The sequence below is a fragment of the Mercenaria mercenaria genome, chromosome 14 (genome assembly GCF_021730395.1).
Source record: "Mercenaria mercenaria strain notata chromosome 14, MADL_Memer_1, whole genome shotgun sequence".
Taxonomy (NCBI): domain Eukaryota; kingdom Metazoa; phylum Mollusca; class Bivalvia; order Venerida; family Veneridae; genus Mercenaria; species Mercenaria mercenaria.
The window spans coordinates 7,112,119-7,126,167 of record NC_069374.1 but is presented as its reverse complement, the minus strand read 5'-3'; the positions used below and the strand labels follow the sequence as shown (position 1 = coordinate 7,126,167).

The 14,049-nt window shown below is 34.3% G+C and overlaps 1 protein-coding gene across 2 annotated transcripts; it reads right to left on the bottom strand.

Moving 5' to 3' along the window:
- Positions 1-433: 433 nt before the first annotated feature.
- LOC123526278 (uncharacterized) lies at positions 434-12,217 on the bottom strand. 2 transcript variants are annotated; one of them, XM_053522902.1, is made up of 5 exons: positions 11,799-12,217; positions 6,986-7,549; positions 5,358-5,516; positions 4,689-5,112; positions 434-4,426 (listed from the first exon to the last, which is right to left on the bottom strand). In XM_053522902.1, the coding sequence occupies exons 2-5, from the start codon at positions 7,520-7,522 to the stop codon at positions 1,779-1,781; spliced, it is 3,768 nt and encodes a 1,255-aa protein (XP_053378877.1). In that variant the 5' UTR covers positions 7,523-7,549; positions 11,799-12,217; the 3' UTR covers positions 434-1,778. The 2 variants fall into 2 exon arrangements, with proteins under 2 accessions (XP_053378877.1, XP_045161296.2); XM_045305361.2 differs by lacking the exon at positions 11,799-12,217 and adding an exon at positions 11,162-11,589.
- Between the last annotated feature and the right edge of the window lie 1,832 nt (positions 12,218-14,049).

Here is a 14,049-nt window from a genome sequence, read left to right as displayed (position 1 = left end):
GTATAAACGTACGTGCACACTGACTAAATTCATGCATACATAAACACAGATGAACGCAGCAGTAAAAGCTCAGACGTTTCTTTTAATATCCGCGCATTAATTTATAAACAAAAAGGAGTTTCCCACACGTTACTTGTGGAATTTACAGAATCTTTATTTCAACTCTGCGCTCGTCCACTTATTGCAATAGGGGCAGCCAAGATTTACTGATTCTACGGAGTTCAATTTCTGGGTGAGGTATATGCTCTTCGTGACGATTTGATAGGTCACAGTGTCTGACATTGGTCATCCTCCAACTCTAATTCATGTGGAGAAGTTTGCAGTTACATGTGGAAAACGGGTACGTACTGGTACAGAATACAGGAACACTGGTTAGAATAACTGCCCGCCGTTACGTAAATCAACGTCGATAAACCATAAAACAAAAACAACATTATTTCAACTTTGAGTATATTATTCTTACATTGAATAGCATCAAGTCAAGTAAATTATGTTATCTTTATCTTATGTTGAAATAACAGTTACAGCCAAAATTTGTAGCATATGGGAAAATTAGACGTTCCTGAAAGCCGTGAAACTTTGCTCAGAACTCAGTTACAAAGGCTCGTCCGGTACAATTTTATCATGTACCCGACATCCCTACGCATGTGTAAAGTTAAACAAAGGTGCGGATTCAGAAAACATTTGCTTTAATCAGCATTAATTGTTGGATTAAAGAAAGTAAGGAATTATAAGCTTGCTCGAAGATCGAAATTTATATTTAAAAAAAAAAAGAAATAATAATTTAGATTTTGTATTTTGAGCCAAATAGACCGAGGTTCAAATTTTGAAAGAAATCTGATTTTCGAGCTAGCAATGAATTTCGTCTTAATCAAAAATTGAGATTCAATTTTACATGATAATTTTTAGCTTGGATTGATTCTTTTTCAGTCTGATTGAAGTTGGAAACTCATTTTTTAAAGATTTTAATAACGAGCTGGCATTTAGAGCTGACATTAAATTTCGTGTACGCTCTGAAATCCAAATTCAAATTAAATGAAAAGTCATAGTTCGAGATGGCAAAGCTCAACTTTTCACATTGCTGAATTTCGAACTAGCACTTACTAGGAGACCACAGACAATCATGCTTTTGAGTTATACCGTGGCGGACCAAAGCTTTCTTTAGTTAATGCGCAGACACTCATTTCCAATGTCATAGTTACTGTGACCTTTGGCCTACTGTCCCCTCAAAACATACGGTATTTACTTGCCACAGGAAATTATCCTTTGAGGTTTACTGACTGTATACCAAAGTGTTCAATATTGAGTGGCCCCTTTTTCAGTCTCAATGTCATTATGACCTTGACTTTTGGCCTACTGACCCAAAAGCAGTAGAGGTCATTTCCTGCCAACAGGCAATTATTCTTTGAAAACCAAAACAATCTCTAGATAATGAGCGATTACCGTTTTCAGTCTTAAAGTCCGTGTGACCTTGACTTTTAGCCTACTGGTCCCCATTACAAAACGGGTCATTTACTGACCACTGTTGATCATCCTATGAAGTTTGATCATTGTGAACCCAAAGTGTTTACTGTACTGATCCACCGACAAACAGACAGACAAACACTAAATGAGCAAAACTATATGTCTCCTTTCCAACGATAAGAGTGTTGGAATTAATAGTAAATGAGCAAGAACTGCTATTCGATTAAACACTAAACTATTCAAAGCGTATGTTTAATAATTGTCATGAAAATCAAACTTCTTGTAACTGCCTGTCCCAACTCCCCAATCTTTTCTCAGGCGACTTTTAATGTTTTAAATGTAAACATGTAGACCTTTTCCGAATCTTTCCAATCTTGTAACACTCTATGACTATCTGAGTGCCTTATCTCATCCTTGACCTTTTCAAACTCTTCAGATGGTGTTATATTGCAATACCACAGCATTACTCTCACGGCGTTTCGGAGCCCCTCTACTCTCCCCAAAAGCCTTCTTAAAGCTGCACTCGACATAGAAACATCAACTAACATGATGCATTTTAATTTTTCCATAGTGTTTGGTAGCTCAATTTCTTTTCTTGTTAGATCTACTTCATTCAGTTCTATAACTTCTAAGTAATCGAACAGTTTCAATATTTTCAAGAATTTTTCAATACTGCTCTCTGACGTTATGTCGTAAAATTCTATTGCGCGCAGCTTTTTTGCAGAAGTCATGCAGTCAAGTATGGATGAAAGACCATCTGGAGACAATGAACCCACGTGACCATCTTGAAGAGAATTTGTATCAATTTTCACGTCTTTCAAACGCAATGTACAAAGTTCCAATGATTCTAGCTTTGAATGCCTTGACAGATCCAGATTAATACCGGGACAAGTTTTGTCATGATCGGCACACTTGATTAACAAACCAATCTGTTTCATGTCCACTCTTTGTGTGATCCAATTTATGAAGACCACAAGGACTGTATGAGACATTGTAAAACATTCAAGGACAAGTGATTCTAAATTAGCCATTTTCTGAAGTATATTCAGACTTATGTTTGAAAATGAAGAAAATTTTGCTACCATTCTACCATGCTCACGACTACGGCTACAAATTGACAAATGTCTTAGTGTTTCAGCTGATCCAGTAAGGACAGCAACATAGTCATCTTTAGTTAGTTCACTTATGATAAATAATCTTCCTAAAATGTTGATTTTATCCAATTTAAACATATCAATACATTTGTGAAGCAGACCAATATCTAAGTCTTCTAATGTTACTGACATAACCCGTTTCTTGTTTATATCTTGCAATTTGCTTACAGCATTACAGTATTCGGTGCCTGTAACTTCTTGGTCGAAGAAAAAGTCCTCCAAATATATTTGGACTTGCTCTCTGTGCAACTCTTTCACACAATCAGTGCACATATTTTGATATTCTTTTAATAGTTTCTGTTTGTCATTTCTCTCACTGTTAACGAACAAAACTTTTCTTCTAAAATGCTGTGTAAAACTATCGCCAGAAACTACGTGTCTCAATTTCTCAGAAAATGTTTGCATTAATTCGGGACGTAAGCCACTAAGAAATACAAATACGTTTGACATTTCAAGAATTTTGCCAAGAGAGTTACACCCCTTGAGCACCGTGTCTGTAACAGTAGAAACATCTGCATGTGACTGTAGGTAAAATGCAGCAAAAAACTCTTGAAATGTTTTATGAATGAATGAATAACTACACGTATTTTCAGAAAATCGTATTTGTTTGTTCCTTTTCAACAGGCCCATTTGCAAACAACACCACAATTCATTTTTGGTCAATATCGATACCACGTAAGATGATTTCATCGAAAGGGATGCATCTTTACTCAGCAAGAATAAGGCGGTAAATGCCAATTTTCCGATGCTAAGCACTAAGTCTGAAATGTTTCGACAATGTTCATATTTGTTGATAATACTTGGTAGATGACTGTCCTCGGTATTTTTGTTAATACTTGTAAAAACTGTCTGTTTGCCAAGTGATTCTATTCTTTCAGTGCCAAGTTGTAGCATAAAGTCAATGATACTGAAGAAAATTTCGCATTTCGATGGCCCAACAGTCCTTCCATCAATCCACAAACAAACAAGCTGTATTAATATCACTGGAGTTGAATCAAGTTCACCGATATTCTTATTCTTCGTGTCGTCAAGGAAGCACTGGATTGAGTGTTCATCTTTCTTTTCTCCCGTTAAACTGAACACAACATTATGAACTAGTTTCTCCCTAGAACTACTGACAAGTCTTTTCATAACGATATATTTATCAACTTTACTATTTTTTATTCGAGCCTCGTACATTTTCCAGGGTCTTGTCGTTGACAAAACGGTGCATTTTGGTCGTGACGGTCTATGTGGTATTGGAGATGAGTTACAGCAATTTGAATTGTGCGGATGAGACCATTCATCTAATCCTTCAAGAACAACCAATGTTTTTTCTTCGTGAAAGAGTCTTTCTACGAAAGATTTATGATACTGACTTGACAAAGACAAATGATTGATTATTTGACTGCTAATCATAGCATCGATTGTACACTCCTGTCCGTGGACGTCTCTTAAAGGTATAAAGAACAAGAAGTCAAAATGTCTCATCATTTCTATTTCAGATTCTAGAATATGATCACCATTTTCTTTGCCACTCTTTACATGACACCATATCATGCAAATCCGTTTGGCTAACGTAGTTTTTCCCATTCCCGCTTGTGCCGAAATATAGATATTACGGCAGAGAGACGAGTTATTCATAAAAATATTTCTGTATGAATGTATTGGTGTTGGTTTATTTTTACCGCATATTCTCCATTCGGCTATTTCCAAATTCGGCGGTACATAGAACTGAAGAATGTCAGCATCCTCCTCAGGTACTAGTGGAGAAACTGGTATTGTACTGTGCTCCTCTTCATAAAATGATAGAAGATCTTCGGTCAGACCTAAAATAAAGATACAAAATGATACTTGGTATACTGCTGTATCTTTCACATTCGGGTTATGTTTAGAATTGGCATAATCTCGTAACCAATGTCCCAGAGAAATATAACATATTGAATTTACATAATTTGCCTCACAATGTTGTAAATAATTTCTTCAAACAATGTTTTTCCATGTTTAGATTTATGATTCTTACAGTATCCATTCATCTATTCGGGCAATAGCAATATGATATATTTGTGTATCCAAATTTAAATAACTCACTTGTCTTCAGTTGCTGGTATTCTTTTTGTTTCCATTCTGCGATTAAGTCGCTCGACTGCTGCGTTATTTCTGCAATGGATGCTCTTGTTACATTCTTTATTGTAGCTAATGAGTCATCTTTACTTTTATCAATGTCATCGGTGATTTTCTTCTTTATGCGTTTTGTTTCTGTGTTAACGTCGTCGATTGCCTTTCTTTTGCAATGCTCTACTTCTCCTAGTGCTACAGCCTTTGCTGACAGTATATCTCCAATACTTTGGCTCGTGATTGACTGCAAATTTGTTATCACGTTATTGGCTTCTTGTAATATCTGTATTTTCTTTTGGTTAATGTCTTGCAGGGATTTTCTTGTACTGTTTTCTATTTCTTCGCGGATAATCTTTGTTATGTCTTGTGTAGAAACTGTAAGGGTGTCTGCCTTTAACTAAATATAGCAATGAATATATATTACAAGCTACTTATTATTATGATGTTTCTTATTTCGTTTAAAATACCAATATAACGTCTCGTCTTTTCATTCAGCTTAGGTGACATGAAATAGATCTATTTTCTTATACAACAAAAATGTATCTGATACCATACGATACACCACTTTCATAACGCCAAATTTTCGTGAGAACTTTATATTATGCACTCATATAAAGACTACGCATCAAACATGGTATTTACCTTTTTTATCTTTTCAACTGCCTCCGTAACTTTTGAATCAGTTGCCAAGAAGCTAGTACACGTGAGAAATGCAATTAATATGTCCATGTTAGCATTCACTTCGGTGTCGTTTACAGTTAGATCAGGGGAGTGTCGAAATGTTCTGCTTACTTCTCTTGCCTGCAAACATAATTGTATATGTTAATATTCTATTTACTTCTCTTGCCTGCAAAATAATTGTATATGTTAATATTCTATTAACATCTCTTGCCTGCAAAAAATAATTGTATATGTTAATATTCTATATATTTCTCTTGCCTGCAAAAAATAATTGTATATGTTAGTATCCTACTTACTTCTTTTGCCTGCAAAAATAATTGTATATGTTAATATTCAAATTACTTCTCTTGTCTGCAAAAATAATTGTATATGTTAATATTCAAATTACTTTTTTAGCCTGCAAAAATAATTGTATATGTTTAATACTCTACTTACTTCTCTTGCCTGCAAAAAAAAATAATTGTATATATTTTACTTCTCTTGCCTGCAAAAACGTTAGATTATGATAATTACTACAGAGTATCTATTTCAACACGAAAAAAAAACATGTTTATACACTCAACAAAATTCCTAAGCGGTCAATTTATACTGTATTACTTTTTTGTTAATAATGCATGTATTCACACGAAATTTAATCATTAATTTATTTTTGGCAACTCAATGCCAAAGTAACCGCATTAGGCGTTTTGATGAATAATGCATATTTTGTACGTGCAAGGCATGTGCATCAACATGTACGTGTTCGTTTACACTTTTGGCATTACTGACAAAAATCCTTGAAAAACACATATTATGGTGAAATTGACACAAGAGCAACGCGATAGAGCTGTCGAAATGTGACTAGCTGGGACACATTTACGCAATTTCAGAAGAATGTTGATATAATTTGTTTGTAGCTGTCTCTTTGTTGGTTATATCCATTTTTAAATTGATTTCCGTTTACAAGAACCTTCAATCGGTGGTTTTCTACCATCCGCGCTGTTTTGGCGAAATTTAACCCAATTACAATTTATTGAAGTTACCGTATGTGAATTTTGTTGTAAAATTCCGACAGCCCGAGCGCGTTGCTCTTTTGTCAATTTCACGATGATATGTGTTTTTCTAGTAGAACTTTCGTTATTGATGCAAAAGGTGTTCATGAACACGTGCATATTGATGCATATGCTCTGCACGTGCAAAATACGCTTTGTTGGTCGAAACGCCTAATGCGGTTACTTTGGCCGTGAGTTGTCAAAAATAAATCAATAATTAGCTGCAGTACCTATTCTAATGTCGGTATGTAAAATTTCTTGTAAGTACGTGCATTTTTAACAAAATAGTAATACAATATAAACTGACCGGTTAGAAATTTTGTTTTGTGTATGTGCCAGGTTACATTAAAAACAGCTCACGCCCAATAAATTTATACCTACCCACAGTATGATTATGAACTACCACCCATAAAAACTGGACTTTTTAACTTGACTATTACTATTATCATTATTAAAGTAAAATACTTTTGAATCCATTTTTTTACATTTGAATTTAGTAACTAATGTTTAAACCTTTAAGAGAAAAAATGCAGATGGTACATCTTTAATGTTCCTTACTTCGTTGCAGTTTCTTTCATCGACTTGATTTGCTATAGGTAGAAAGTTTAGCATCACACTCAGTTCACCGTTGAAATCAGTGTCTCCTATTGTATTCGCAGTATAATATCCATCAGGTGGCATGAAACATTTCGCTATCTCCCACGGGCTATGACACCATCTTTCTGCAAAAGTGTTTTTCCAAGACGGAAAGTTGAATTTATGACTTTTGCGAATTGTATCTCTAAATTTGTCGCAGATGTTCTTTGGACAGGGTCGGAATGCATTCTGAGTTGTATTGTGAAACGAGCACTTTCCAGTTTTTGTGACGCATAATCCTCTGTAAGGACATGGCAAAATATTCTCCGTCTTGCATTGGGAACAAAGAATTTTGTTCACTAGTTGCTCTGGTGTTAAGATTTCCTTTAAAGATTTTTCGTGGAATTTCTCTATGTCTTTGGCAACTACCTCTTCTACACCGTGTTTTGCAATACTAATAGCAAGGCCAGTTTTCAACCAGTTGTGAAACTTCGTGTCCGCTAGTTTCGTCATAGCCATCCATCTGGTTCTTCAGTCATTTCAGATCTGTAATGTAAATTAAGATATCGTAAGTTCAGAATAATTTTGTAGATGCAGTTTTGCAACACGAAGATGTATTATCAGCATATATTTCAACAATGTTGTCATACGTTTATCCTAAATTAACCTATCTCCATGGCCGCTGAGGTATAGTTAGTCTATAAATATCATGAGCGGTACCCTCTGAAACTACATGTATTCTCTTTTTCGTCTCCGAACATACGCTAACACGGAAAACATTGAAGAATGCGGAAGATAAAGATAAGAAAACATATGGTCTGGTCGGCACCCAGACTAATAATGATTCTTTAGATGTAACTTATATACGAGTGGCGTCCAATAAATAATGTTACTCTCCGTAATGTTATTAGCTTTCCTCTTTAATAAACGGTTATTTTTAATGCGTTTTCGGTACTCAGTTGAACATGGACAATCCCAAAAATGAATTTAAAATGGTCTGGTGATTCAAAGAAAAAAATAACTTGTAAAGTGGAATATCTAGTCATTGCCTAGAACAGATAATTTTATGGTTTGTTTGGGTCGGTATAAATATATAGATTAATTTTAAACACACAATATTCTAACTCGAGGTTATCTAGAATTCTCGATGAGTTGGTTAGTTTAAGAACTTGTTTCGCAATCGACAATTAAGAAATTAGTATCAACTTAAAATACAGGAATTTTTTTTCAACGATAAACATCACACCTGATAAAATTGCAGATGCTTTTTGTGCTCAACTTATCATTTTTTCGGGTAAAAATATACATACTCCATTTCATACTGTAATCATTTTTTTATTTCAGTTTTCAAATGTTTATGTAAAGATGTTGATTTGTTTTAACTGTTTAGACTGGAAATTGAACTTCAGTTCTAGTTGTTGAATAATAGAGTCAAGGAATTGCATATTACAATCTCAATATTTTGGACATAAATTGGTCCAATATACCTGAGAACACTTCACTCAAATGATTATATTTTTACTTTAAATCTATCATTTTTATGGCATTTTGTTCCCAATAAATTGCTCAACAATGTGCCGAAAACCGCATTTAAAAAAAAACACCGGTTACGGAACTAAAGACGGCTAAAATCACTGTTGTGCAAGGATTGCATATAAATGCCCAAATTGATATAGAGCTTACACAAAAATGCTCAAACTGATATATAGCATACATCACAGAAACGTTCAGGCAGTTGCAAATAAAAATTGATATATGCATCTACTTTTTATATTTATATATATATTTGTCTTTTATAATTCTAAACTGATTAAACATACTTTTACCTACGGAAGTACTAGCTGTAGCTTCTATCAATTTTTTATGTTAATGTGACAGTATTATAATAATAATAATAATAATTACTTTATTTTCTGAAGGTTACATACTTAGTGTACAAATACAGATATTATACAACTTATTTCCAGTATGGCCTTCAACTGATATACATTCACACATATACACAATCATACAGTCAATTTATAATTAAACATATAAACAAAAATACACATATCAGAATTACTTAAATTTTGTCAACAAACACATCTCAAATTAAAGAAGTCTAAAATAAACGTAATGTAACAATAACTATGTTTTAAAAGAATTACCATGCGTCACAAAGATTATACATGACAAAAAAGGAAGTCTTTCCCATAAAATAATAAACAGTTCCAGATTTGAATAATAAGATAATATGAATATTATTATTATTGGAAACGAATTCAGTAACATCAATTCAACAAAATTCTTGTAATTACAAGTAATTAATTGCTAAAAACAAAGAAGTATAAAATTATTTTTATAGCTCTTTGCTAAAAACTATTGTAACAAGAGAAAATTCTTTAAATCATGCTTGAAAGTAGTTATATTGTTATTATGAAGTTTAATGTAAGAAGGAAGTGAATTCCATATGTGTGCAGCTTTGTAGCTAAATGTTTGTTTCAGGTAGTTCGTTTTAGGTTTAACAATAGAAAGATCCATGTTTTCGGTTGAGCGCATTATGAACAAAATGTAGTAAATCTGAAATGTATTTTGGACAATCCCCTGTTTTACTTTTGTACACTTATAATGAAATATGGTATTTGCACCTGTTCTCAAAAGATAGAAGTTTTGAATGTCTTAATACTTCTTCAAAGTTGCTACACTTTGATTTTGTAATTATTTTTATAGACATTCAAGCATTAGTCTAATAAACTTTGAGTATCTAAAATGATCAAAAATGAATGTTAGTTTTCACAAACATTTCCAGGCGACTTAATGTACAAAGTATTCTTTCTTGTGATCATGTAAGTTTTGCATAGTTTAAATCATATACATACATGTATTCTTAAACTTGAAGCAGATTTCAGAAATTCTGAAACATAGTAACATAATTATCATCAATCCAAATGATACAAAAAAAGATGTTTGTTCGTTTTCGTTTTATCGCCGTTTTTCAACAGTATTTCAGTTATGTAACGGCGTGTAGTTAAGCTAACCAGTCAATCTGACTAAAGTACATCTCCTATTACGCTACGCATAGGATCTGAAAACGACCTATTCATTGCCTCGTTCTGGCGACCCTTTCGCTAGCCAATCAGGGCCTAACTTACAACATCTTGCAAATCTACCTGTAGCCTTGACTTTTGATATTTACAATTCTAATAGCGTACGGTATTAGTTAGCCGGTTAGCTCAGTCGGTAGGCCACTTGCTTTGAAAGCGAGGGATCACGGGTTCGAGCCCTGGAATGACTGCACATTTTTCTTACTCTTCGACATTCGAACAAGTCGTCTGGTTGGATAAAATAAAAATAGCAGTACTGGAAATCCAAAATATACAGAAGACGAATGTGAATGGGTCGTTCTCAGATCTTCGTTTAGAAGATCAAGTACTTAAGTCAGATTGGCTAACCAGTGTTCCTGGATTCTGTACAAGTACTAACCTGATCGCAAGTTAATGCTAACTTCCCCACATGAATTAGAGGTGGAGGACGAATGATTTCAGACACACTATCTTTTATCAAATCATCACGGAGAACATACACCTCGCCCGGGGATCGATCTAACGACCCTGCGATCCTAATTTTTTTCTCTCCCTGTTGAACTAAGCGGAGACATACCATGCACAACATGAACGATGTTGCTGAGCGGTTTTCTGCGCATGTCCGGAAGAGATTATTTTTGGAAGCGCACAGCAAATATACACAAATTATGGCATGTCCACACGCATTTAGTGTATAATATGTATAATAAACTGACTAAAGGTTAAGGTTAGTATTTCCATGGTTACAAAATATATGCATTAAAATCGCTTGAATCCGGTATATACCGGAGTCTGTAATTTATCACAGGCGCTCCAGGTCTGCAGTGAGTTACAGTCGAAAGGCCTTATTATTACAGGAAAAGTTTTAGTTCAATGTGCCGACATTATTGTATATGTAAAAATACACACACAGATCATTTTCATGTATGACTGATATTGGTATTAAATGTTTCATGTTTCTAAAAATAAACAGATTTCCTCAATCTCAGTAATCAATATTTAATAATGTTCTTTACATTTTATATGAAACTATTTTGTGGCATGCGCCATTCATTTACTACAATTTCTTATACGTGTAAAAACAGTATACATGTACCTTATATCAGATATCATAGAGAAATCTCTTGAAATGCACACATTCCTGATTGTTACAAGACATGTTGAATCTGATCTATGAATCCGTGAATAATACAGAAAGCACAAGCAGTATCCATATAGCGTATGTCTAAGAAAAAAAAACAACACAATATCTGCTTTCTGTTTCGCTGTTACCCGTGTACCTATATCGTAAGAGACGCGCGTGCATGAAGAATTCTACATAACAATAGATCATGTAATGGCATGTAACACATTTATACGCACATCATGGCGTCGTTATAATTTAAAACAAAGTATGATATAGGATTATATCCATATTGTTAAATTATATTATATTCTGACTAGTGGTTTAATATTTCAATTCTTCAAATATGAAGTATTCCATTTGTTTGAAAACAGAGATCATATTTCAACAGACAGTAGTATTCTAACCACACATATAGTGAGTCATCGATAATGTGTGCAATTTCGACAGCTATTGGTATTATTCAATTCTTCAACACACAATATGATATAATTATAATGTTTTACATTTTAAGTTATTAAGGATATTAATAAACTCAGTAAGGAAACACACCTTTATTTTTGCATGTCTCTAAACGTTAAGTTAATGCTTATCTACCTTAAATGCTTACCTTTAGAGCCACTCCTCCTTTTCCCTGTTTGATGGTGTCAATTACTGCAATGGCTGGCGTTTGTTGTTCAATGCTGAGCATATTGTGAAATAAAGGAGTTTTGTCTGTGGTGGCTGAAGATCGATAAGAGACGGTATATCGATTTCTTTTGTTCATGGCCACGGTACGGTAGTAATGTCATTCTAGCAACATTTGTTATGCACAGCATACGTGGTCACAGTTTCTTATCGAACAACACCATTGTATCACATCTTATATGAATGATAAAAACAGTGTTTTCCATTCTAGTCACTCTAAGATTGTGTTATTTCTATGTTATTACATGAATACCTATAAATAGTAACAAATTTGTGCTGAAAATTCTCCTGTTATCGCATTGCGTCGTGTATTATCGCATTATCATAATAAGCCCCGGGGCCATTATCGATAATGGCCCTGGCGTTAGCGCGGGAAATTAACGTCCGTAAACAAAAATGACGTCATGGAATTTCATGGAGGTAAAACAGGGAATATTTCCATTTTATTTTATCATCTTGAGCGTAACATCGTGTATTCTTCTTGAAAAAGCGTATTTTTCTCCCTAAATTATGCAATAAGCAAGAAAGTAAAACTATCCAGGTATTTGATTTTATACAGTAAATACACTCTTATACAAATAATATAGAAACTGAAAAGCTGAAATTTATTGTGCCAGAAGATGTAAGTACCCATATAAATGACACAAAAAAAAACACATTTCTTACTATATTATAGGTAAACATGTAATAAACAGGTAAATACATTGGAGCGCGGTGCCTTTGAGTGATAATGGCCCTGGAAGAAGATAATAGCCCTCGGGCTATTATCACCTTGCCAGGGCCATTATCACTCAAAGGCACCGCTCTCCCATATATTTACCTATACTTATTGCGATAGCGTTTCCATTCAGTAGCATAAATACCATACCTGAAAAATAGTGTTTTGATACTCAAACTCGAAAAATGCTAAATACTGAATGTTAAGAAGCCGAGATGGTAACAAACGTATGTACTATCAACACATAACCTTTTCAGTAATATATATACCATCACTTGCCCACGTAGACTTACCATTTACATAGACTATTCCACAAGAAAACGACAAGATCTTTGTTGGATAATGTATATAAAACATGGCAAATATCATGGTTCGGATGCCAAGAAGCTCGAAGGTAGAAGATTTAATATATTTGTATCAGTAACAATATTTGGCTACTTTGGCATTTTAATATATTCATCTGTTGCGAGCATTTCAGCTAGGAAATGTCTGGTGTCTGCATTGACCACTTTTATTTTCACATAGTTGTCGTTCATATCTGCAAAATTGAAAACTGTTATGAACGGTTATAATCTTACATACCACTCGACAAATCTTGTTTGATTGACCAGATAAATTGTTTATGTTTGTCAAAGTTGGTGATATTATTGGTGTAACCGTTGACTAGTACCAGGAATGTTTGACAAAGTTCTAGAGCTGCTTTTGAGAAAAGTGCATGTCTCCCACAACTGCCTAATCATTTAGATTGACATTTCTTCTCCATTACGTATTTGAGTCAACCATACACCAAGACCTGTATCACTGGCATCAGTATTTTCGGTTCAAGGGCCATAATTCTGAAGTGCCTTGGCCGATTTGGCTAGTTATCGAATCTGGCCGAGGACTTCTTGGCAGACACATTTTGTTCAAGTTTGGTGAAGATCGGATGAGAAATGTTCCACTTAAGGGAGCGGACAAGATTTGTGACAGACTGACGGACGCACGCACAGACAGGAGTAAATCAATATGTTTCCCAACACAGTGGTGTGGGAGATATAATAATGAACAAGTGACTGTACACTGTCAATGGAGGGTTCTGGTTTAAAAGCTCAAACTTTTTATCTTGAAACTAATATTGCAGACCAGCTAGTTGGCTTTCTGGTTAGGAGTGACAGTTTCTCTTGAACAAACCACCATATAGAACAGATTGAGTCGGTGGAGGACAATCGCTTAGGCAAACACATAATAACTTTAATGTCATTTTAGAATTGTGATGTAAAATAATCAGACGGCTTTGACTGGACCTTAAATGTTGCATTTTCTGAGTTCAAACGTACATATATATTACGCCCAATTAATGCGAAAAAGGTACCATAATCTTCTTCTTTGGTACCTTTTGCAATAATGGGGCGCCGTTATCATTTATACATGTTTGTTACTTATTTGGTGGAGACAAAACATCTTGACATCCTGTGTC